The sequence below is a fragment of the Peromyscus californicus genome, unplaced genomic scaffold (genome assembly GCF_007827085.1).
Source record: "Peromyscus californicus insignis strain IS unplaced genomic scaffold, ASM782708v3 Scaffold_7__1_contigs__length_154581171, whole genome shotgun sequence".
Classification (NCBI taxonomy): Eukaryota; Metazoa; Chordata; class Mammalia; order Rodentia; family Cricetidae; genus Peromyscus; species Peromyscus californicus.
The window spans coordinates 152,571,721-152,596,899 of NW_026294595.1; the positions used below are offsets into that span (position 1 = coordinate 152,571,721).

Here is a 25,179-nt window from a genome sequence, read left to right on the forward strand (position 1 = left end):
GTGCGGCGCGGCGGGGCGGGGCTGGGCGGGCGGTACCACCGAAGCCCAGCACAGGGGGCGGCACGGCGGCGGCGGGCTGGACGCAGAGGGCAGGCCGGGCACCGGGGGACTCCGCGCGGGGCCCAGCCCCGGAAGGCAGTGGCTTAAGGCGCGGGGGCGCGGGAGGCTCGGGCGCGCATTGGCGGCAGGCGGGCGGGCGAGCCCACGGCACGGCACCCCCCCCGCGCCCCCGCCCCCGCGCTGCGGAGAATGGGCACCTCGGGCCGCGGGGCGCAGCCGGAGAATAAACCCCAATGATCACGGGCTGAGTCCGCGCCGCCACCATGTCCGTGGCCTTCGCGTCGGCGCGGCCGAGAGGCAAAGGGGAGGTCACACAGCAGACCATCCAGAAGGTGGGCAGGGCCGCGGGGGTGCGGAGTGAAGGTGGGCGCGGGGCGCGAACAAAGCCGGGGCAGAGCCTGGCAGCCGGAGCCCTGACGGCGGCCCCGCGCGTCCCCAGGAGAGCCTGCGCCAACTTTGCCCGAGGCGCTAGCAGCGGGGGCCGGGCGGCCGCAGGGGGTGGCGACCCCGGAACGCGTCCCGCGGTGTCCTCAGAGAGCGCCCCTGGCAGCAAACGCAACAGTGCGGGACGCCGGGGCCTGCGGCCCCTCCAGCCGGGGCGGGGGCTCGTCGCGCTCCGCTGACAGCCTTGGTGGCGACGGTCGCGCGCCTTTGCGCGCAGCTTGGCGAGTGGAGAGGGGGCGCGGGCAGCCTGGAGGCGCGCCGCTGCGGCGAGCTGGCCGCTCTCGTGAGGTACTGCGGTGCCCGGCACAAAGGAACGCATCCAAAGTGTGCGTGCCATCCCCACGGCCCGCAGCGGTATCCCGAGCTCGCTGCACGCGGTGGACCTCAGGCGACCGCAGCCCCGCCCCCGCTCGGGTCACTGGGCATCAGCGAGCCTCTCCGCCTGCACCCAGACTTAAGACAACGGAGGTCGTCCTACATTCCCGTTGCATGGGTTTGGGGACATCTCTAACGAAGCTCTAAGTTTTGACGTGGACACTAGCTTTTTGCTGGTTGTCTTTCTGTTCTGGACATCTTCTATGCTCTGGCTTTTCTCAATTCGGGTTGCTTCTACAGAAGAGTGTCTGAATTGGTCAGGTCCCCCAAGGGCATTGGCCTCTTAGTCCCTCATGACCGGAGGGGTTTGTGGGAATTTCCTCATCTTGTCACTTGTTTCCCATATCCTCCTCATGTCCTGCTCCTTAGGAATATAATGGTTGTCGCAATTGGCAAGCCCGAGCCAGCTTTGAGCAGGGGAGATTATTGGAGCAGAGCAGAAATACAGGTTTTCAAGTGTGGGTTTTTATCGATTTTGTGAAAGCTGTGGGATGCCATGGTGTTCCAGGCACTGTTCAAGGCTTTATAGATCTTATCATACTCAACTTTTTTCGAAGTGATTTAGTGAAGGAAACTGAAGCTACAGAGGCTAAGTGGTAGAGCTAGTGGTAACCTTTCCGTGATGGCTCCAGGGGCTGCTGTGGCTGTGGCCATGGGCTGGGCGCCGTGGTTGCTGGAAGGGAAGCACTGCACACATTGCTAGACTCACCGGTGTCCTGGCACTCTGGCTGCTGGAGCTTGGTAGTCACTGTTTTCAAAGCAACCTTTGGCTTCAGCATTTACCCAGAATTCTGTAGTCACACCTGCTCATCAGAGCTCCTCAGTTTCTCCAAGCTAAAGTGTGTTGGAGGACCACCCCAAACGTCAGATCACAGAGAGGGGAAATTTGCTGACTTCGGTCCAGGGCAGAAACAGCCTGTGCACCTTTGGAAGTGGGTCTTCAGTTCATGCTGTCGAGATACTTGACTTGGTAAGGCCAGCGATCCATTTACTGCCTCTGGATCCTTTACTGGGGAGTTTAGGAAGGCTTGAGGGGAATGTGTCATGTACTTCCCATGTGTACTTTGACCTAGCTTGATGATGTACCACTGTAATCACATTCTGAAGCAAAGAGTGGAAGATGGCAGGTTAAGGATAGCCTGAGCTACGTGGCAAGTTCAAGGGTAGCCTGAGCTATATAGCGAGATCCTGTATCAAAGCCAAGAGCTAGGGATATAACTTAGTGGTAGAACTCTTGTCTAGCGTTCACAAAGCCCTAAACTCCACCTCTAGTGCATGTACTCCGCACACAGGCCTTGTGTGCTAACCTGCCCGTGTTAAGATCACGGGGAAAGCCAGGGATTCCCGAGAGGACTGGCAGATAGTGAAAGCAAAGGAAGTAACAGCTTGTTCTCGGGTCCTGCTCAGCCTTCAAAGTCCCACACAAATGTCCCTCCTAATCTTCTCTCCTCAGTCCCAAGGCCACTGTAGGACTTTGAGGTATTGTTTGTGGCATGTGAGTTAGCACGTGACTGAGGTATTCATTGCTGGTCCCTAGTTTTGCATGGGACTTGGGTGCAGCTAGTACTCCCTAGGTACTGTCGAATCTGTGCTCCACCGAAGCGGATGTATGAGTGTCCTGAAGTTTCCCTAGATAGCAGTCTTTATTCATTCACCTTGTCAGGGTGCGAAGGAGTGGGCTGCCTGCCTGCCTGCCTTCCTGCAGTCCTGAGGGAGGCTGCCTCATACCTCCTCAGCTTCTGATAGCTGCCAAAACCTTTGGTGTCCTCGTCTGCAGAGAGGTCTCTGTTTTCCTCTTCCTGGATCTCCTTGTCTCTTTCTCTCCCTCTTAGAAGGATAATGGTAGCATTAATTTGTAGATGGCCCACTTTCCAAGTTTAGGTGTTCTGTGAGGTCAGGAAATGTGAGCATGCCGTGAGTAGTCCTAGAGGTGGCCTGCATGGAGCAGGGAGTGAAGACCCAGAGCGGAAGCCTGGAGAGCTGGCCTGACCTGGAGCAGGTGACCTTGTGGTGACAGAGCACTGGCACCTGAGAGAGATGTACTCCGAACTGTGCTTTGGTGAGGACAACTGGACGCCCCCTGCTGTTTCACACAACAATTACACAATAAAAGTTGCATATCTGTTGATGATTGTATTGGCTATTATTATTGGTTTTTTGGTTTTTTTTTCCCTTTACATGCACAGGTGTGCATGCCACAGTGTACATGTAGCAGTCAGAAGGACAACTTTGTGAAATCAGTTTCTTCTTGTCTGTGGGTTCCAGGGGTTGAATTCTGGTCTCTAGGCTTGCACAGCCAATCCAGTCAGGAAGGTAACTTGGCCACTTGGAAAGTTAGAGCTGTCCCCACAGTGTTGAATGGCTTGTGGAAGTCAGTTTGCTATTAGAATGGTGGAATAATGGTTCCTGGGTAGCTGTTCTTGAGCAAGAGTCCTCCCTAGGAGAGCACAGAGCCTCTCTCCCCATTCCCAGGATGGGGAGGGAATGATATCCCTTCGTTACTGTCTGGAGTCCACCTTGGGGTGGGGACAGTCCTTTGGTTTCTTTGCCTTCTGTCAGGCAAGGGACCACCCTGCATGGTTCTCAGCCTAAGCCCTGCGTTCCCAGGATGGAGAGAAGCAGGGATAGGGTTCTTTGGGAACCTGCTATTCAGTGAAGCTGGACATTCCAGAGAAGGTATCTGTGGCCAAAGGCAGCTTGCTTTTACATCTGTTCCCAAGTCTAAAGGGGAGAGGCACTTGGAACAGGAGTCAGTGTCCCCTACCTGCTTACATCCCTCCCCTTTGTGAGCCTTTGGCAAGAACACCTCTGCTGTTTGGTACATGGCACTCTGCCCTAGCATGTTCCTAGATTTCTGAGCCAGTGGGCTTGCATGGCACCTGTCTCTGTGCTTGGAGCCCTAGGGCCGCTTCAGGAAGTCCCCAAGCTATAGGTGAGGAACATGTTGTGTCCAGCAGGTACAATAAACGCTAGGTATGACCACCAGCAGATAAGGCATGGAACTGCTGTCTTGAGGCCTTAGAGCTTAGTGTGTGGCATGTGAAAGAAGAATTGAAGGCCTGGAGGTGTGGGTGGTGAGGGAGAGGGACTATGGGATGCTGTGTAGAACAGGCTGTGGACAGGACCCAGTTGTGCTACTTTTCAAATCATGCTGGTTTTAAGCATGTGTATATAGGGTCCTCTGGGCTGCAGGAGAGCAAGGCAGGGCTACTTGGGCTTCTTAGGCTCAAAATCTCTTTCATTTGTTCTAGTTCCTGTGTGCTTTCTGGGCCTCAGTCTCCTGCATTTAGAGTGAAGACGGTGCTGAGTTAAAGGCACTTGAGCATGAGAGACAGGCCAGGTCATTTCAGTGGCAAGAACTCTGTTGGAAATGGTAGAAAACTGTGTTGTAGAAGAACATTGCCTTAACTATGTAAAAATGTGTTGTATTATTTGTTTATGCTGCATTTGCTTAATTATGTAAAGATGTGTTGCTGTTTTACCTTGCCTGCCTAAGGCACCTGATTGGTCTAGTAAAAAAAGCTGGGCAGCCAATAGCTAGGCAGTAGAGGGCTGGGCAGGGCTGGTGGGCAGAGAGAATAAGGAGGAGGAGGAATCTGGGCTTGAGAAGACAAGGGAGAAGAGAATAAGGGAGATGCCCAAGGCCATCGAGGCAGCTGCTGGATGCAGAGTAAGACATACAGAATGAAATAAAGGTAAAAAGCCCTGAGGCAAAATGCAGATGAAGAGAAACAGGCTAAAATAATTTATAAGAGCTAGCAAGTAACAAGCCTAAGCTAAGGCTGAGCATTCATAATTAATAAGTCTCTGCCAGGCGGTGGTGGTACACGCCTTTAATTCCAGCACTCGGGAGGCAGAGGCAGGCAGATCTCTGTGAGTTCGAGGACAGCCTGGTCTCCAAAACAAGTTCCAGGAAAGGCGCAAATCTACACAGAGAAACCCTGTTTCAAAAAAAAAAAAAAAAAAAAAAAAAAAAAGTCTCCATGTCTTTATTTGGGAGCTGGTTAGTGGCCCAAAAAAAGCCTGCTACAAAACTGGCCATTCCAGAATCTTGTAAAGAGGCGTTTTCTGGCACGCAATTCAGAGTCATCCAAACATGCTGGGTTTTTAATGCCATCTGTGTCTTTCTTCAGCGTGGAAATTCTCATGGACGCAGGATGATTTGGTTGTGCTGAGCTCTGCTAACTCAATATTCTAAGGATCCAAAGATGTACAGGACCAGAACTGACATGTGTGTCGTCTTAGGAAGGTGGCAATATATTGTATCTGTGGTCAAGTATTTTGCTGTGTGTGTAGTCTTTGCAAACTGGACATACGTGGTAAACGTGGTTGTGAGACTACAAGGCTGTACCTCCCACATGTCCTGCCTGCATATGCTTTTGGGATTGCTTTGAAGCTCACACGGCTAATTCACATCTTCTGCAGTGGGGTGAACGTCTCATTGGCTCCTAGCAGTGGGTCTGCAGCCCTCTCCTGGGAATGTCATTAGGTTAGTTATTAGCCTTCTAGAAATATCCTCAGATCATGGACCTCTGTAGTGGGCAGTGTTTCGGTTATTTTTCTCCTTGCCTGATAGGAAGCAACTTAAGAGGTTAAAGAGGCTATTTCTGCTTACAGTTTAAGGGTTTAGCCATCACGGCAGGGGAGCCATGGTGGCAGGAGCTGGAGGCAGCTGGTCATATTGTTTCCATAGCCTGTTCAAGGCACTTGTGAGCTCCCTGAGTGGGTGCTAGGAATTGAACTTAGGTCCTCTGCAAGATGAATATACCCTCTTAACCTCTGTGCCATCTCTCCAGCCCTCTTGTTTTGTTTTGATTTTTGACCAGGTCTCACTATGTGGCCTAGAACCCACTATGTAGACCAGGTTAGCCTTCAACCTTTGACACCCTTCCTGCCTCCCAGGTGGTGGTGTTACAGGTGCACACTACCATGCCCAGCTTTTGTTTTGTTGTCACTAATATTTTCCAAGAGCTTATTTTGTGTGTGTGTGTGTGTGGAGGGGGGGAGGCTCCCTGTGGTTTCTACTACATTTAGTGCCATGGCAGAGGAATGGAGGTCTGAGAACAATTTGTGGGAGTCAGTTCTCTGTAGCGGGATCCTAATTAGTCTTAATAATAAAAACCCAGAGTCAAATATCGGGGTGAAAGGTGAAAGGTCAGAGAAGCAAAGGAGCAGCCACAGTCACCTCTGACCTCTCCAGATCCTCAGACCAAAAAGGCCGAGATCCTCTCTGTGCCCTGCCTTGTCACTTCCTCTCTCTGCCCGGCCATATCACTTCCTGTCTCCTGTCTGTGCAGACCTCTATGGTTAGCAAGTGGCTGGCTCCATCCTCTGATCTCCAGGCAAGCTTTATTTGTCAGAACACAGTCACAGCAGTTCTCTTCTTCCACAGTGTGGGTCCCAGGGGTTGAACTCAGGTCGTGAGTTTGGTGGCATGTACCTTCACCCTCTGAGTCATCCTCGCAGCCCCTGTGTTAATATTGTTTGTTTGTGTTATGTTTTGGTTTTTTGAGCAATATCTGTCTCTGCCTCATGAGTGCTGGGATTGAAGGTGTGAGTGACCACCACCCTGCTTTCTGCATTTATTCCTGCAGGCCAGAAAAGGCCACCAGATCCCATCATGGAAGGTTTTGAGCTGCCCTTTGGCTGCTGGGAATTGAACTCAGGACCTCTGGAAGAGCAGCCAGTGCTGTTAACCACTGAGCCATCTCTCCAGCCCTGTTTTTTGTTTTTCAAGACAGGGTTTCTCTGTATTCCTGACTGTCCTGGAACTGTGTAGACCAGGCTGGCCTCTAACTCACAGAGTTTCGCCTGCCTCTGCCTAGTGCTGAGATTAAGGTGTGCGCCACCACAACAGGCTGAAAGACATTTAAGGAATTGCTCAGCATCCTTAGTCATCAGGGAGATGCAAATCAAAACTACTCTGAGATTCCATCTTACACCTGTCAGAATGGCTAAGATCAAAAGCACTGCAGACAGCTTATGTTGGAGAGGAGGTAGAGCGGGGAACACTCCTCACTCTTGGTGGGAATGCAAATTTGTACAGCCACTATGGAAATCAGTGTGGCGGTTTCTCAGAAAATTGGGAATCAATCTTCCTCAAGACCCAACTATACCACTCTTGTGTTAATTTTAAATAGTCTGTTATCTTTCATCTGTATAGTAACTTGTTTTTATAGTTGTGATTTGAATATAGGTGTCTTTTTTTTTTTTTTCTTTATAATCTTGGTTGCTCCAAGTATTGGGCATTGAGAAGCAGTGCAGGAGATTAGACTGGACCAGACTGAAGTTCTACATGTTACGCAGATAGATGCTCTACCCCTGGCCTGATTCCTGGCCTTTGGTATTAGTGTTTGCCCCTCAGACAACAGGCTTCCTCCATAGGCTGATGCTGGCCATCATGGGTTTGCCCTGTAGAGACTGGGCACAGGGCCGGAGGTTCTGTAGTCCTCACTGTGGGGTCCTCTCAGCCTTCCTCCTTTCCATAGACACTCCAGGAGTTCTTTCTCCCATCCCTGCCAGGATGCAGTTAAGGAACAGTCCTACCTTGAGCCTCTTGGGACTTTCCCAGGGTGGCTCTACATATAGCTGGTTGAGATCCAGTGCCTTGGCGACCGCAGTTCAGTTCCTTCCTATTTTTGCTTTTCTCTCTAAAATCCACAACTGCCAGCTCATGTTCTGTTCTCACTGTCCTTGGAATTGTACACCATGCTTGTCCCTTGCAGACAGATCTGTGAGGGTCTGGAGCTCTCAGCATGTGTCTGTGCCGCATCCTGTCTTTCCTGTGAATGTTTGGTTGTTTTGGTTTTTGGTTTTGGTTTTGGTTTTTCAAGACAGGGTTTCTCTGTGTAACAACTCTGACTGTCCTAAAACTCACTCTGTTGACCAAGCTGCCTTCAAATTTACAGAGATCTGAGTGCCTCCTTGAGTACTGGGATTAAAGACGTGCACCACCATGCCCAACTTCCTGTGAATGGTGGTTTTTGTTTTGGTTGTTGTTTTTGTTTGTTTTGTTTTGTTTTTCCAAGACAGAGTTTCTCTGTATAACAGCCCTAGCTGTCCTGGAACTCTCTTTGTAGACCAGGCTGGCCTCGAACTCACTGAGATCCACCTGCCTCTGCTTCCTAAGTGCTTGCCATTAAAGGCATGCACCACTACTGCCCGGCTCCTGTAAATGTTTTTAAACTAAGCAAGCCAGCACGCCGCAAGCCAGCACCTCGTCTGCTGTTTTGAGAAGGCATGGGCTAGAGATTTGGCTCAGCAATTAAGAGCATGCACTGCCCTTGCATGGGCTCTAAATTCAGTTCCTAGCACCCTCATTGGGCAGCTCACAACCACCTGTAACTCCTCTAGGGGATCTGACCCTCCTTTTCTGGCTTCTGTGGGTACCTGCACACATGTCTGCACACACCAACACAACACACAAGCCAACACATAACTAAAAACAAGATCTTAAAACATGGTGGCAGTCCAGTGTTTCCTCATGTGTATAAATGCTAAGTACCGTGGAATGCGGCACTGTCCCACCTCATGGCTAGCCCGTAATATAGTGGTGCTGTCACTGACCTTTCTGTGTCTTCCTTGTGGCTGATGCTGACATGACATCCTAGGCATGCTGTGTGGGGGCTTACTTTGTATCCTTGGAGCGAGCCGTTCCTTGAGATTGGGGAGTTGAAGAAGAGGATGCTGGGAGCCTTGTGTTGGGGGGTGAGGGTGGGAGCGTGGTGTGCATCAGAGGTTTGTTCTTCATGTAACCTGGAGAAAGTCCTTCCCTAAATGTTAGATCACTCTCAGCAGCTTCTGTGCGGCAGTGCCCCCTGGTGGGCATGGTGGGCACTGAGTCCAGAATAGGTTGTCACCTCAAGGTGTTTTAACCTGCAAAGGAGCAGGGCAGGAGAGACCACCCTGAAGCTGTACAGGCTGAGGGGTGGTGCTGGGAGCTAGACTCAGGCAGGAAGCAGTTCAGGGACCCATGCTGCAAAGTAGAGGGAGGGCAGCAGGCAGCCTGAAGCAACAGGCCAAGTATGTGTTTTGGTGAAGGTAAGGGCCTGCCTGTTGTGAGCAATTGATCAAAGGCCCTGTGTGACACAGGAAGTAGTGGGTGAGCCAGGCTTCCTCCCCCGGGAAGATTGGTCACTCCAGGTAGAAGATGACTCAACACTACCTGCAGGTCGTCCTCTGCCCACTGGCTTGGCACACTTCTTCCCCTGTCCCCTCCCTCCTCTCCCTCTGCATTTCTCAAGGGGACTGTCAACTTGTAGGAGGCTCTTGTATACCATACCTGCCCATAAGCTTGGCATGGCCCCTGCACCCCCAGGCATGCCCAGTGTCCCTGAAGTCCCACTCAGTGCTACCAGTCACTGAAGCCAGCACATGCTAGAGCACCAACCCTGGGGTCTATGAAGGTCAGACCCTCAAATTACTGGGTTTGGGAAGAGTATTAGGCTCTCCTACAGACATATCAGCGCCTCCAAGACACCTTGGGAGCTCAGCCCAGTGCCTTCCAATCTTGCCTCCTGTACAGTGTCTGACCAGTTCCATATCGTGCTGAGTGCTGAGTGTAGGCTGTAGCCGGTGGCGTGAGGACCGACTTCCTACTCTTTGAAACTGAGCTTCTAACCTGTGCAACAGTCCTGGGGGCCCATGGTCCATCTCCGACATGTTCACGTCTGGCCATTCATTCACCCATCACTCACTGAGATTGTTTTCAAATGCAGACCCTGTATCACACGTAAGACAGTCTGGAAACATTGCTGATCTCTGCAGACTGTGGCCTGGGCTTTCTGTAACAACACTTCTCGTGTTGTGCTCAGGACTGGAGGAGATCCAGGGGGTGAGGTTGTAGATCGGTAGCCCATGGTTTCCTCGTCAGTCGCCTCGGTGTTTTGCCTACTCTGTGAATCTGTAGCGCCTCCTACTAGCCACGATGTCCCCTTGGCTTCCCTCACTGACCCAGGCTGAACATAGCCTACCGAGATCTAAGCTGCCTCTTGTGCAGTTGTGATGTGAGGGTCTGTGGCACTCTCTAGCTAGGGGCCTGGGACCTGGAGTGAGTGTCCCCAACACACTCCCCAAGGATCCTGGCATCCTAGATGTGAACCAGCTTCCGTGTGACTGGCGTGTGCCCTGCTTCCCTCCCTTTCAGATGCTGGATGAGAACCACCATCTGATCCAGTGCATCCTGGACTACCAGAGCAAGGGCAAGACGGCCGAGTGCACTCAGTAAGTAACGATGCCAGCCAAGGCCCAGCCCTCCCTTGGTCTCTATGACACTGCCTTCTCCGTGCTCTGGGAAAGTTTCCCTGGGTACGGACGGAGCAGAGTGAGGTCACATGTAATCCTGAGGGTGCAAGTGCGGTGGGAACCCTCACTATTAGGGCTTGGGGTAAAGAGGGAAGGAGTTTACACAGCCTCCATCCGTGGGGCCAGTAGTCGACCCAACCAGGAGACAGCTTGTGCCTCTGTGTGGGCAAAGTACCTCAGACCTCTGTCTCACCTTCATGAGACTCCTGGGTATCAAGTGTGCATGGCCCCGGTCCCCACCCGGTGCATCTTGTCTGAGAGACCTGAGGCCTTGCTTGGTGTGATGTGTGGGTGAGATGTGGGTCAGGGTCCTCAGTCCCCTGTTTCCTTATAGGGCTCTTCAGGCTATCGGCTGCTATGGAGTTAGCCTGATGTCTGACTTTGGAGCGGGGCTCTGTTCCCTGTCTTCCTCTGTCTTCTTCAGGCCTCTCCTCCTTTTCCATTGACCTAGTACCACCTTCCTCTTGGCTCACATCTCAGGGTCTTCCCAGGGTTCAGTCATGGAACAGGAGCCTACCCCTGCCTGGACTGTGGAGAGCTGCAGCTGCCTGTTTCCAGCCCGGCCTGAGTGTCCTTGGGGCCAGTGTCCTGCTGGAGTTTGGCTGGAGGTCAAGGCTCACTTGGGTAGACTGTGCTTCTACCTTGGGCGTGCTTGTCCTGCTTCACCTGTGTGCTTCTCCCACAGGTACCAGCAGATCCTGCACCGGAACCTGGTCTACCTGGCCACAATAGCAGACTCCAACCAGAATATGCAGTCGCTGCTTCCTGCGGTAGGTACTGCAACCAGTTTCTGGGTGTGTCATCTCAAGTAGTCAGGTGACCAACAGCAACCCAGTACTATTAGGCATCAGAAATTAGGGGTTCTAAAAACGCCCCATCACATGACTAGACAGGTGGAATTGGGTCTTTGACTGCTTAGTGTGGGGAAGTGACCCCAGAACCAGCCCTAGGGGTGTTATCAGTGTCGTGATAGACAGGAGGGAGCTTTCCGCCTTTATTGTAAACACTTCTTTCTGTTTGCTTTCTGTTTTTGTGGTGCTGAGGCTTGAATGCCGGGCTTCATACATTTTAAGCCCCTCCAAATGGTGTGAGTGGTTCCCGTGAGTGTGAGTCCATTACCAGGACTTAAAAAACAAAAAAAAGTCTTTCTTGGTGCGTGCCTTTAATCCTAGCACTTGGGATGCTGAGGTAGTAGGACTGCTGTCAGTTTGAAGCTGGACTGGGCCGTATATTGAGTACCAAGCTAGCTGAATCTACACAGTATGAACCCTGGCTTAAAAATAAAAGAAAGAAGGGTTGGGGATTTAGCTCAGTGGTAGAGCGCTTGCCTAGCAAGCACAAGGCCCTGGGTTCGGTCCTCAGCTCCGGAAAATAAAAAATTTAAATAAATAAATAAATAAAAAGAGCCGGGCGGTGATGGTGCACGCCTTTAATCCCAGCACTTGGGAGGCAGAGACAGGTGGATCTCTGTGAGTTTGAGGCCAGCCTGGTCTACAAAGTGAGTTTCTGAACAGCCAGGGCTGTTACACAGAGAAACCCTGTCTCGAAAAACCAAAAAGAAAAAAAAAAGAAAGTTGAAAGGAAAAAAATCTCCAGTGCAGCCATGTTCCAGATGTTAGCATAAATATTTTACTGTCTGTTTGATTTTCTGTAAATGCATTTTCCCCTAATTAAATTTTTACTGTGAAGTTGGATCGTGTGCCTGTGGCCAAGTGAGGTGACCCCAGGATGACTGCGGCTGACTACAAGGTGCCAGGGCAGATATGTTATCAAGAATGGCTCACCCCTGATACCACTGTTCCCTGGGAAAGTGGAGGCGTTATAAGTGGTGTTATACCTTGGTTGGCTGTGATGTCAATCAGGTGCTCCTGCAGATACCAGCTGGTCCTGTGGACACCCCCTTCTCATTTTCAGTACTAGGGGTTGAACCTGGAGCTTTGTGCATATGAAGCTATATCCTCAGTTGTCTTTTACTTCTTAAAAATAAGTTTTAGTTTTAGGATCTAACTATTTTGCCAGACAGAACTTGAACTTACGCTGTAGGCAAGCCTTGAACTTGCCATCCTCCTGCCTCCACCTCTTGGCTGAGATTATATGGCTGCAGTACCAGGCCTGGTTGCGGGGGCTCCCTTTCTTGGCTAGGTACAGATAGCATGTGTGTGCAAACCTTTGGGACCACTGTTTGATCTAGGGAAGGAGCCACCTCCCTTCTACACCTTACGTTTAACTGAGGGGGTGGAGGATGAGAGGGGAGGGGACACAGGAAATAAAAGTGCAGGAAGCCAGCTTGTGCAGGGCCTGGGTCATTGATGAGATGTGGACAGAGACACTTGGCCAACTGATTTATGTACTGAATGTCATGTTGGTCTCTATCTTAGCCCAGTACCCCTGCTGGCAGGTAGCTGTGCAGTTTTTATGTCCCTGGGGTGGCTCTTGGTGCCTGTTCTCTGAGTTAACTGTCCTGTCCCAACCTTCCTGTCGTCTACAGCCACCAACACAGAACATGAACCTGGGCCCGGGAGCACTGAGTCAGAGCGGTTCCAGCCAGGGCCTGCATCCCCAGGGTAGCCTCAGCGATGCCATCAGCACAGGCCTGCCCCCTGCCTCCCTCATGCAGGGCCAGATCGGTAACGGTGAGCAGGTTTGCTGCAGCGATGTCACCAAGGTAGCCATAGGTGGCTGGCTACAGTGACAGCCTACACCCAGCAGAGCTGGCATAGTGCCTTCCTGGCCTGGCCTGTGCCCACCTTTGTCCCACTGTCTGGCCACAGGGACTCTGCTAAGCCTAAGTGTATGTAGGGGTTGAATAAATATGCAGAGGGCATCAAACTGACTTCAAGTGCCCAGTTCTGCTTGACTCTGTCCGCTTAATGTACAGACATGTGCTTCTGTGTGGATTCCTTAGAATGAAGGTGTGGGTGGTGGTGCTGGTGGTGGTGGTGCTGGTGGTGGTGCTGGTGGTGGTGGTGCTGGTGGTGGTGGTGCTGGTGGTGGTGCTGGTGGTGGTGGTGCTGGTGGTGGTGCTGGTGGTGGTGGTGCTGGTGGTTTTGGTGCTGCTGCTGCTGCTGCTGCTGCTGCTGCTGCTGCTGCTGCTGCTGCAGTATAAGAACTAATAACTACGGGGGCTCTCAGTAACCGTGACACATGGTGTGTGTCTGTTCATTCATCACTTGCTTCATCAGTGTTACTGACCAGGGATTAACTTCCTCCTCAAAAAGGGAGGTGTCAAAGAACTTGGGTGTCTTTTTTTTTTTTTGGTTTTTCGAGACAGGGTTTCTCTGTGCAGCTTTGCGCCTTTCCTGGGACTCACTTGGTAGCCCAGGCTGGCCTCGAACTCACAGAGATCCGCCTGGCTCTGCCTCCCGAGTGCTGGGATTAAAGGCGTGCGCCACCACCGCCCGGCTGAACTTGGGTGTCTTTACCTTGAGGTGGTTACCTGGCCTCCAGTGCCTGACACTCCCTTTCCTACCCCTCCTGGCAGGTCCAAACCACGTGTCCATGCAGCAGACAGCCCAGAGCACACTGCCCACAACCTCCATGAGCATGTCAGGCAGTGGTCATGGTACTGGGCCTGGCTACAGCCACTCGGGACCCACCTCACAGAGCGTTCCCATGCAAGGCCAAGGTGCCATCAGCAACTATGTATCTCGGACCAACATCAACATGCAGTCCAACCCAGGTACTGCCCCTCCCCCTGCCCCACAGTCCCGGCCAGCTCCTAAACCCTTATGAAGTCAGGCAGCTTGTCTGTGTGGCCCCTAAGGGGCGGCCCGCCTGGCGGGTGCTGTGACGCTTCCCTAGGTGTTTCCACCAGGCCAGGTTGGTGGAAACACAGGGACTCAGCCCTGAGTGGTTTCTCAGAGGCCTCAGGAATTCCAAGGAAAGGGTGCCGTTGGCTGTGGGACTTGGAAGAACACTGGTCTCAGATGAGGTATAGCAATTCCCCACACAGGGGACCCCTGGCAAAATCCAGAAGTAGGAAAGATGAAGGGTCACAAATGCTAAGCTGGAGGTCCAGGCCTTTCAGCAGAGCAGCAGCCCCAGATCTAGGCTGTCTGTGATGGTGGGTGCTGATCATGAAGTACCTGGGACATGGCAGGTCCCAATCTCGATGTTCTCTGAGCATCAGAGACAGGGGTTTCAGAGGAATGTTACAAAACAAGATGGAGTGTCTCCTAGTCTCTTTTTTGGGGGGAGGGGGGGGGCTGGAACTCACTTTGTAGATCAGGCTGGCTTCGAACTCACAGAGTTCAAACTCACCTGCCTCCTCTGTCTCCCAAGTGCTGGGATAAAGGCGTGCGCCACCACCGCCCGGCTTCTCCTAGTGTTTCTATGATCATAACACTGCAGATTTATTTTTGCAAACACATTGTTAGAGTGTTTATTGAAGATCGCTTCACTTTTTTGGTTTTTCAAGAGAGGGTTTTTCTGTGTAGCCCTGGCTGTCCTAGAATTCGCTCTGTAGACCAGGCTGGCCTCGAACTCACAGAGTGCCGGGATTAAAGGCATCACTACTGCCGCCCGGCTTGTTTTACTTTTTCAACATGGTTCTAGAAGCTTTTCTTTTTCTTTCTTTCTTCCTTTTTTCCCCCAGTGCTGGGGACTGAACACAGGACCTCATGCATGTAAGGCAGGGGCTCTACTAGTGAGCTACATCCCTCACTAAATTGCCTTGGCTGGCTTTGAACTTGGAATCTTCTTTTCCTCCATCTCCTGAGTAGCCAGAGTGACAGGCGTGCTCCACCAGGCCTGGCTTTCTACAAACTCTGAAACAAACGGATCCTGTTTCATTTCTGTTGGGTAGTGCCATTCCCCTGAGTTCTGAGCAGTGTGAGGACAGGCCAGCAGACAGGCAGGTGCAGTCTACAGTAGCTGTAGGGCCACTGCTCAAGAAGTGAGGAGGGGACACTGACTCATTCAGGACAGGTCCTGGGAACAAGGAAGGACAAGATTCTAGTTTCTGTGCTCGGGAGCTGTGGGGGCTGAGAACCCACATTGTCTTGCCCAGTGCCTCTTTTCTGTGTTAGCCAAACGTGAGTACTAACAGCTGAGGTCTGACCTCGTGCCAGGGCATAGATGCAGTTCACATTGTTAGAGGTATGACTTGGAATCCAAAAGCCCCGTCTTACATGAACATGGGAAATGATGATGGAGTAGCATTAGAAGGGAGGGAGGTCTGCAGGTGAAAGAACCCCCCTCCCCTCAGGCTTATTTTGGGGTCTCTGTCTCATCACACAGTCTCCATGATGCACCAGCAGGCAGCCACATCCCACTACAACTCAGCACAGGGCGGGAGCCAGCATTACCAGGGCCAGGCGCCCATTGCCATGATGGGCCAGGGTGGCCAAGGGAGCAGCATGATGGGACAGCGGCCCATGGCACCCTACCGACCCTCCCAGCAAGGTAAGGCTGAGGCCTACTTCAGCCCATGGTGAAGAGCCAGTGGTCTGTCTCCTCACAAGGGCCATAATGTTTGTTCCATGACGTGAGCAAGGATGCTTGGCCTATAGGTGCAATGGGAACCGCGTGAGTATCTGATGTTGGAGGCTGAGGGACAGGTGGTTGTTGTTCCGATTCCAGAATATTTGGGCAGCTGGGTTAAGAGGAGAGGGAGGATTGGTATTTGAATGGTCCTGGGTGTCTTCCTCCCGTGAGCAAGGCCGCTTAGCATGGTTTTGCCACTGAACCAGGTATGTGAGCATGTCTCACCCACTGCCTGCTGGTCCTGAGTGTCTGCTCACACCCCACAGGCTCTTCCCAGCAGTACCTAGGCCAGGAGGAGTACTACAGTGAACAGTACAGCCACAGCCAGGGTGCTGCAGAGCCCATGAGTCAACAGTACTACCCCGACGGTAAGACGCGCTTCTGGCAACTCCCTGTTGATCTGCTCTCCAGACCTAACATCCTTGTGTCCTGCCAGCAACGCACCCCAAGTCCCCTCGGCTTGAGCACATTGGGGCATGATTGAGGCTGGTCTCTGACAAGAATATCTTCTGCCTTAGGACACCATCCACCTCTTTGGTTTTTTTCTGCTTCCCTTTCCCAGAAGGTAGTAGGAGTTTGAGCTGGGTAGAGCCATCCATTACTGACAGGTGTGTTTATCATGGTGGGTCATAACATCCAGCCTCCTGCCCTCACTTCTGCAAACTGTCACCTTTAAGTAGATTTGTGAAAGTGGCATTTAAAGTGATCTTAAATACTGGGTATGGTAGCCCATGCCTATATTCCCAGCTCTTCGGTGGCTGAAGCAGGAAGATTAAGAATTTGAAGCCAGCTGGGCTACAACAGGAGACCCTGTCTCAATAAATATCTTTCTTAAATGTATATTTTGAGAGAGAACAGTGGAAGTCTCTGGGAGAACTCCTAGCCAGGGCCCTGGTGTAAGCCATAGCATGAGATAGGGTGCATGCCTGGGATTGGGGAATAAGAGCAGGATAGGTGGCTGAGACAAGTCTTGTAGCAAGCCATGATGCCTGGTGTGAGATGGTAGCATGTTCCAAAGGCCTTTTCATGGTCACAGCACCACTACCCAGGAAGCCCCAGAAGTTGGACAGATATGGGAGAGAGCAGCCAGTGCTGTAAAGAAGGCTTGATTCTCTCTACAAGCCTCACAGTGCAGTGATGGAGATGCAGTGATTGGAGCAGCCTCACAGTGACGGTGATGTCTGCATTTGAGAGAGAAAGAGAAAGACAGACAGACACAACAGAGAGGCTTAGAGAGGTGGGCTCTGCCTCATCCCCTGGCCTGAACTCACTGCTGCAGAGCCCAGTTGTCCCCCAGGACCTAGCCAAGGAGACAGCGCCATTGACAGTAAGTCCCCTGTTTCTTGCAGGCCACGGCGACTATGCCTACCAGCAATCATCTTACACAGAGCAGAGCTACGACCGCTCGTTTGAGGATTCCACACAGCACTACTATGAGGGGGGTAAGGAGTATTGGTGGGGACACGTGCTGGGCCCCGTGTGTAAACACAGCACAGGCACAGCAGTTGATACCACCCTCCTAGGGCCAGCCGTGCTGACCCCCAGTCTCACCCGTCACTGATGGCAACAGATAGCCGGTGTAGGTGTGCGAGGTTGGGGTTTGCCAGGCTCTGCCCTGGGACTTCACTTCACCTGTATGCTTGGGAAACAGGACAGGGTTTGTCTGACCATGCTGGGGGTGTTGCTGCTGGGGGACCAACGCTGCCATCCCTCCAGCCGAGTGGCCCGTGAGCCCAGTAGGTTTGCTTCTGTAAGGGGCTTGTGTCCGCAGCATGGAGAGACCCGTGGTGGTGCTGTAGGAACGGGGGAGAGGGACAGCTGTGTGTCTGTCTCTGTGGTGTAAATATGCCCATCCTGGCTGACAGGTGTCACCAATGGGATGCCACAGAATGGGAAGTGAGAGGAGATACGCAGGTCCTAAGCAGGTTGAGAGTCATAGATTCACAGGACTTAGCAGACATACATTCACATTAATTACAAGAAAAGATTTATTTCTGTCCTTTATTTATGTGTTGTGTGTACGTATTCATTCACCCTCACAGGTGGTGTTCTCAGAGACTAGAAGAGGGTGTTGTAGCTCCTGGAGTTGGAGTTACAGGTGGTTGTGAACCACCTAATGTTATTCTGGGAATCAAACTTGGGTCTTCTGGAAGAGTAGCCACACACTCTAACCTCTGAGTCATCGCTCCTGAAGTATTTCTTAATAATTGACTTTTAGTATTTTAGAATAACTCTGTAAGAAAGAAACACAGAGAGGTGTCTGTGTATAATACACTGACACACAGTCTGTACTGATTGAGCCCACAGTTTTGAGACTTCTACCTGCCTGGTCACAACTTCAGACTTGATTGTAGGTGGAAGTTTCTGCTCCGCCAACAACTTCCAAATTCCCAGCATCCACTTCCCAAATTACCACACAGATGCTTATATGAATTATAACTGCTGGGCCACTAGCTCAGGTTTATTACTGACTAGCTCTTACACTTAAGTTAACCCATAATTCTTATCTATGTTTAGCCATGTGGCTTGGTACCTTTTCTCAGTTGACATTCTCATCTTGCTTCCTCTGTGTCTGGCTGGCAACTCCTGACTCCAGCCCTTCCTCTTCTCTCTTAGTTTGGTCACCCCGCCTATGCTTCCTGCCTGGCTACTGGCCAATCAGCATTTTCATACCAATTCGAGTGACAATCTTTACAGTGTACAGGAGCATTATCCCACAGCACTTGATTTTCACCATCTGCATTCATTTTCCTGTTTTATTCCTTTAAAACCAAACACACAGTAGGTGGGACAATCCCCTCAGTCCTCTGCTGTGGCCTGCTTGTTGATGTCCGACCTCCAGGGCTGTAGTGATGGAATAGCATCAGGGCAGCTTGAAGCATCAGGCCTTCACTGCCTCCTAGCTCTGGAGGCCTGAGATCTGAGGTCAAGGTGTCTGCAGACCCACCTTCTGCCAGCTCAGGGCGGGTCTGCTGCAGGCCTCTCCAGCGTCTGCTGGCTGCCATCAGTCTGGCTGACTCTTGGCTTGGAGAAACATGCTGCAGTCCCCACCTGCATTGTCCTGTGGCCTCTGTGCATCGGCTCACGATTCCTTCACTTCGCACAGACCCATCCCTGGCCTCCACTGAAGGGACCCTTTGGGACTGTGTCTTACTTTTCTTGTTGCTGGGACGAAACACCCAACAAAAGCCGCTTAAGGAACGGCTTGCTTTGGCTCACAGTTTGAGGGACAGTCCACGGTGGAAGGAGCCTGAGGCAGCTGGTCACATGGCTTCTGCAGTCAGGAAACGAAGAGGGATGAACACCACTTTCTCCTCTTCATTCAGTCTGGGACCCTAGTCCCTGACATGGTGTCACCCACATTCACTTAAACTTTTCAAGAAACACCTTCAGAGACACGCTCAGGTGTGTCTCCTAGGTGGTTCTGAATCCAGTCACATTGACAATTAGGATCAACCATGTGGAGTAGAACTTGATAGTTCAGTGCATGGTACTGTTGTCAGCCTTTATCTTAGCAGCTCTATCACCCATTTTGTGTTATCTGGCTTTTCATTTGTATCTTCTAAAAAGACAAAAATGTAGTGTGATATTTGAGCCATTGTGGAAACATACTGCCTCTGGAGACATCGTGCAAGGATTCCATGGCTGTCCTGTGGGTGACAGGGAGCCCTGTGCACCGCCCTGAAATGATACTGTGCCCCCTTCTTCCTTCAGGAAACTCCCAGTACAGTCAGCAGCAGACTGGGTACCAGCAGGGCTCGGCGCAGCAGCAGACCTACTCCCAGCAGCAGTACCCCAACCAGCAGAGCTACCCGGGGCAGCAGCAAGGCTACGGTAAGGACGACAGTGTGTCTTCTCACAGAGGGCCCTTGGGGCCTGCTGTGTGCTGCGTGCATTGTAATGTTGTCATTCAGGCAGATGTTTAGTAAGCTTATTTTGGCATAGATGTTAGTTTCTGGAGAGGTTGGGGGATTGTGCACAGGGTTCCCGAGTACCCAGTACCCTGCCTTCCTGTGTCTAAGATCATCAGCTACGCCAATACAGTGGTTACAGTTCAGAAGCCAGCAGTGGGGCTGGAGAGATGGCTCGGCTGTTAAGAACACTTAATTTTCTTGCAGAGGATCTGTATTTGGTTCTCAGCACCCATATGGTAGCTCCCAACTGACTGAAACTCCAGTGCCAGGGGAGATCCGACTCCTCTCTTGTGGCCTCTGCTTGATGCATGTGGTCTGCAGACATGCATGCAGGAAGAAAGAAAAACAGCACTGGGCAGTAACTTACAGGCTACAGCCATGTAGCATTGAAAGCCTGCGTAGTGTTCACTAGGGGCTGGACTGTGGTTCCATGGTAGAGTAGAGTCCTGCCATCTGTGATGATCTGTGTTCAGTCCCCAGCACCCCCCCCCCACACACACACACACACACAGAGATGTGCTTTATCAATCCTTTCCTGAGCCTTCAACTTAGTTTTCATAGGAAGTCTGACATTTCTTTTCTGCCTGAGTTTAAGGTTTTGCTTTACTCTGTCCACCATAACTGACTCCAGCTGGTTCTGGAATAGCCCTTCACCCACTTCTGCAAGGTGGCAGCCCCAGTGTGCTGGGGACAGACCCTCAGTGTCCTATATGTGTATGGCCATAGTCCCGAGTCCTCACAGGACTGTCAGAGATGGCACGCTGAGTTGTAGCACTCTTGGAGGACAGGCTTTACCCACCACAGGATAGGTTCCTGGTGTCTGGGTGTTCACAAGCTTGGGAACCTGGGTGTGATTGGTCTGACAGCCTCTGTTGTCTTCACAGGCCCTGCCCAGGGAGCCCCCTCACAGTACTCGAGCTACCAGCAAGGCCAAGGTCAACAGTATGGAAGCTACAGAGCATCGCAGACGGGACCTTCTGCCCAGCAGCAGCGGCCTTACGGCTATGAGCAGGCAAGCTTTCTGGATGTTTCTGAAAGTACTGTCTGCCAGGTGTCAAGTGAGGCATGGCAAGGATCTCTCTTACGGTCCTGAGGAATAGTAGGAGGGGGGACTGATTAGCTTCCAGGACAGCAGCAGTGTGCAACCACTGGGGCTACAGTTGCTAGGATGGTCTTGATGACACAGATACCTCTTTCCCAGAGGCCAAAAAAGAACATCTCAAGAATTTGTGGACCAACAAGTGGCATGCTAACTTAGTTGTAGACTGAATGGTCATGACTACACTTGCCTCCAGAGAAGCCACAGTAGGGACATCTCAGGGAAAAGTGTCCTCACTTGAGACCTTTAATGCAGCCAAAAGAGTTTTAGCTGTGGGTCTCAAGGTCCCAACCCATCAGTTGGCTGATGGACCTAGGCAAGTACACAGCAAGCTGCTGTGTATAGTCTATGTTTCCTAGTGTCCCTGGCCACTACCCATAGATGCCAGTCTCTCCCCAACTCTGTTCCCCAGTTTTGAGGATTACAAATAGCTCCAGGCACCACCATAAATCCCTGTGGGAAGAACTAGCTGGGCTGAGGGTAACCAACTAACTAACACTGAGTTAGATTTACTCTATGCAGAGGTGCTGCCTGCCCTGGCAGTTGTACTCAGGGCCTGCTGTGCCCTCTGCTTCACCCACCTGGGTTCAGGCCCCGGAGCCCCATCAGCTTGGCTCTGCATTGACTCTTCACTGTGGGCTCCCAGGAGTCCTTCTTTGCCAGCTGTGGAGAAAGGAAGCTGGGTGGGTTGAGTGCCTGTGTCCTTCAGGACAACAGTCTTCAGGAGATTCTTCCTCTGGGTGCGGGATTCTGTTAGCTTCCAACCCTGCAGTCATGCTGATTCAAGCTCCAATTCTCTCTTCTTCAGATTTGCATTGACTGATTCTGTTAACCGGGTCACTCTAACCATTTCCTAAAAGTGGAACCTGGTGCTGGCATCAGCCTTGCTGCCCCATCAGTCACTGAAGGAGCTCAGGGCACAGGACTCCCTTCCTGGAGGGTCGGTGTGATGTCTGCTTAGGCACATGGCTAGGCCCTACCTCCCAGAGAGCCCAGTGCATCACTGGGAGCACACTGCTGTCTTCACAGGCATTGCCTGTGAGTAGAGCTGATAAAAATAAGTCAGGTCAAATAAATGATTGTCAAAACTGGGGAATAAGGTGGGGGAGTGACTGTCAGGCTGAAATATGACACTTCTGGATTAGAGAAGTGCTGCCTCTCCCTTGGTGGGTTTTGGCAGACTGTTAGCTACTTGCTTTTGAGGTCACTTTCCACCCATCCAGGGTTCTGGCTATGGGAAGAAGCTTCTTGTCACTTGAGTGTAGACCCTGCCACTCAGGACTGAGGGGGTGTAATCTATGTCTTGTTCTCTTTTAGGGCCAGTATGGAAATTACCAGCAATAAGGGACAAGCGTTGTCTTTGGACCCTTCACAGTAGTATGTTCTGGACAAGCCAGTGGCAGTCCTGATGAGTCATGACATGTTGGTTACCCTGCGCCCAATGCCATGTCTGCATGTGAAGCAGGCTCATTTCATGCTGGGTATGATGCCAAGCGTGCACGACTGGCCGTGATGGTGTGACTTATTTGGTGCTGTGTAAAGTATTGTATATCGATACGATGGAGAGGTTGTCCTGTTTGTGTCCCTCACCCCCTCCTCGATGTTCTTAGCTAGCTTTGGGGGTCATACTGCCATCACATGTTCTGTGGCCAGTGGTGAGACAATATCTAAAAGACCATGGTCCATGTTACCGTGAACAGACCCAGTGTGCCCCCCTCACACCTTTTTTGCAAAGTGGACTATAAATGTTCCTTTAACTGGCTGCGCATAGCTTGACACACATACGTACAACCCTGGGTGGCCATCTTCCTGTGCCTAGATGAGGCTTGGGGACACCTGTGTCTTGGGCTAGTTTCTTGTGTCACTGTAACAAAGAAAATGTGCTTCATGTGGAGAGACCGTGAGCTGTCCTCTCCAGAACTCACCCACTGCCTGTGTCTGTCCACTCCCTGTGATCCCAAAAGTGTGTGGCTTTATATTAGACAATGAAGAGGGGTCAGTGACTCTATTCTGAGGAAACGTGTCCATGAGGGCAGTGTGAGAGCAACCCACCCTAGGGAGGGCAGTGTTCTGCAGAGCGTGGCTTGCTGTCTGCCAGCTGCGTTGTGAGTAGTGTGGCTTTGCCCTTGTTTATTTGATGTCGTGTCAAGGATTTGAGTATGCCCAGTCCTAAACTTCAAGAGAACTGGAAGTACTGATGCTAAATTTTACAAGTTCAGATTGTTAAGCAAGCATTCCTTTGCATTTAGGGAAATCTGAAATCCACACCGTATTTTTAACAAATCGAAATAACTTTATTATGTTATTTTAAATGAAAAGTACAAGTTTTATATAGTGAAATTTAGTGGGTTTTTTTCTTCTTTTTTTTTTTCATTACATCCCTAGAATGTTCAATCTCATTTTAATTCTGTGTAAAACATGAGAAACAGCCTTTTTGGAAAGGTACGATCAAAGGGAAATACCACATATAATGTAGCACTGGCATTTCTCAGCTTTTATTCGGACAATAATAATCATGTTACTATGAAAGGGGGGGGACCTTCAAGATAAGTGCTGGTGTAATTCTAAGAATAACCAAGAAGATACAAAAAAACAAAAGCCCCAAGGATCCAGGGCCTGGTGCATCAGGCCTAACCAGCTTTTGTTTTGTGTTTTTAGACAAGGTCTTGAGTAGCCCAGACTGGCCTCAAACTCACTGTATAGCTAAGGCTGACCTTAAGTTCATGATCCTCCTGCCTCCACTTCCCAAGTCCTGAGACTTCAGACATGCACCACACCTGGCTCTACTGTGTCAGTTGATAGTTTCTCAAATATGAAACTCACCTGTAGTTCAGTGGGTGAGGATGTACAAGGCACTTTTGTGGGTTTTACTTGAATTAATCTTGACAGCCTTGCTGGGAAAAACAGAGCAAGGACTCTCCTGTAGAACTGATACCAACAAATGCAGGCATGTATGTCTTGTAGGCATAGGGTTTAGGAAACCCTTAACACTGGCAAGGGCTGACCATGTGACGGTATTACCTTTACAGAAATGAGTTTCTGATCGCTCAGTGACAAGTATTAGCAACTTCATTTTAGGGGGTCATCTCTTTTGCTCCTTTCTTTTCTGGAAATTTTTATAAAACTAGTCTACAAGCTCAATTGGGGCCTAAAATTTCCCATTGAAAATGTCGAAACATTTTAAGTAACTGTGAAAATGGTTTTTATTCCTTGCCAATCTGGGAATATGCCTTTTATGTGTGTGTGTGCATGTGTGTTTGCGTGTGTGCGTGTATGTGTGTGTTAAGTGCTGTATTAGTATGTGTGTATGTGTATGTTAAACGCTGTATTAGTGTGTGTGCGTATAAGTGCTGTATTAATACTTTTTGAAAGAAAAGGACACTTAAAAAATGTATCACCCCAAAACTTCAATCTGAAATGTCTTACATTAAGAATTTCTTGAATGTTGTGTATATATTTTTAAAAGCACTTTGTGAAATAGTTTGTACATTTATTTCCTAATTTATACATGATTTTGGTGTTAATATATTTAATGATTAATAATAATGTTTATTTAATGTTTTGTTCATTTTTATGTAATTTTTGTGGGGAAAAGTGATGCCAGCAGTTCTTTTCATTGACTGTATTATAGCTTCTGTAACATGAATGTTTGGAAAGTCCTAGGCTGAAATGAACCCCTTCCTGCAGGTGTGGTTGACTGTGCTTTGTTTTTTTATGACTCCTCTTACGGAAGGCCAGAAAAGATGAAAAGGGAGATTTGGAAATCGCTGCTCATTCTTCTTCCTGTTTCCCAACATCCGTCCAACACTTGGTGAACTTGACCAGCGATGATTGAGGTTTTCAGATGTGCTGACAATTACCTGCTGCTTGGCAGAAGCCCGGAGTCTGGGGCTGTGGTTGGATGAACAATGCCTCTCCAGACTTAGCTTAGCACAGTGGGAGACTGGAGATGTCTGCAGAGGCACTGGGCGAAGGAGGGCGTTGACCAGGAAGGAAGGGTCTTCCTTTCCTGTAGTACCAGTTTTCAGGCGTGGGCTTCAGTAACGAGCGTCCATTCAAAATTGTAAAAAGAGGAAGACTTTCCGTTTTCATTAAAACATTTTTTTAGCCATTACTTCATTTCTGTTTATTGAACAGGTTAAATCCGCCTTGCTATTTGTGAACGCAGTACAATTTTAAAACACCCTATCTCATTTTAGCCCCTTTTTGTTTGGTTGGTTAGTTTTGGTCTTGGTTTTTAGACAAGACTCACCGTGTATCCCTGGCTGGCTGGCCTCGAACTCACAGAGATTCCCCTTCTTGTTACCTAAGACTAGAATTAAAGACGTGCTCCCCCACAGCTGGCTTTTTTCCTGGTTCTGTGAGACAGGCTCACTGTGTATCCCAGGCAGGGCTGGAATTCACGGTGATCCTTCTGCCTCAGCTTCCTGAGTGGCGGGATTGCAGACACAATCGGGAGCCTCCTGTGCGCGCCGGCAGGACAGCGGGCTTGGGGGCGGT

General features: G+C 50.6%; 1 protein-coding gene across 1 annotated transcript; it reads left to right on the forward strand.

The window, feature by feature from the left end:
* The first annotated feature begins 204 nt into the window (after nucleotides 1-204).
* Nucleotides 205-24,793, forward strand: Ss18l1 (SS18L1 subunit of BAF chromatin remodeling complex). Its single transcript, XM_052726099.1, has 11 exons — nucleotides 205-392; nucleotides 10,025-10,101; nucleotides 10,868-10,952; nucleotides 12,671-12,815; nucleotides 13,664-13,861; nucleotides 15,421-15,585; nucleotides 15,933-16,034; nucleotides 17,016-17,108; nucleotides 19,381-19,500; nucleotides 20,465-20,592; nucleotides 21,997-24,793. Exons 1-11 carry the CDS (start codon nucleotides 324-326, stop codon nucleotides 22,021-22,023), a joined length of 1,209 nt encoding a protein of 402 aa, XP_052582059.1. The 5' UTR covers nucleotides 205-323; the 3' UTR covers nucleotides 22,024-24,793.
* The last annotated feature ends 386 nt before the right edge of the window (nucleotides 24,794-25,179 follow it).

Bases quoted from the DNA above. Each gene is read 5' to 3' on its own strand.
- Ss18l1 (XM_052726099.1), top strand. From the start codon at position 324: ATGTCCGTGGCCTTCGCGTCGGCGCGGCCGAGAGGCAAAGGGGAGGTC. The intron at 12,816-13,663 runs GTGAGCAGGTTT...CCCTCCTGGCAG, and splicing joins GCAGGGCCAGATCGGTAACG to GTCCAAACCACGTGTCCATG. The intron at 19,501-20,464 runs GTAAGGACGACA...TTGTCTTCACAG, and splicing joins GGGGCAGCAGCAAGGCTACG to GCCCTGCCCAGGGAGCCCCC.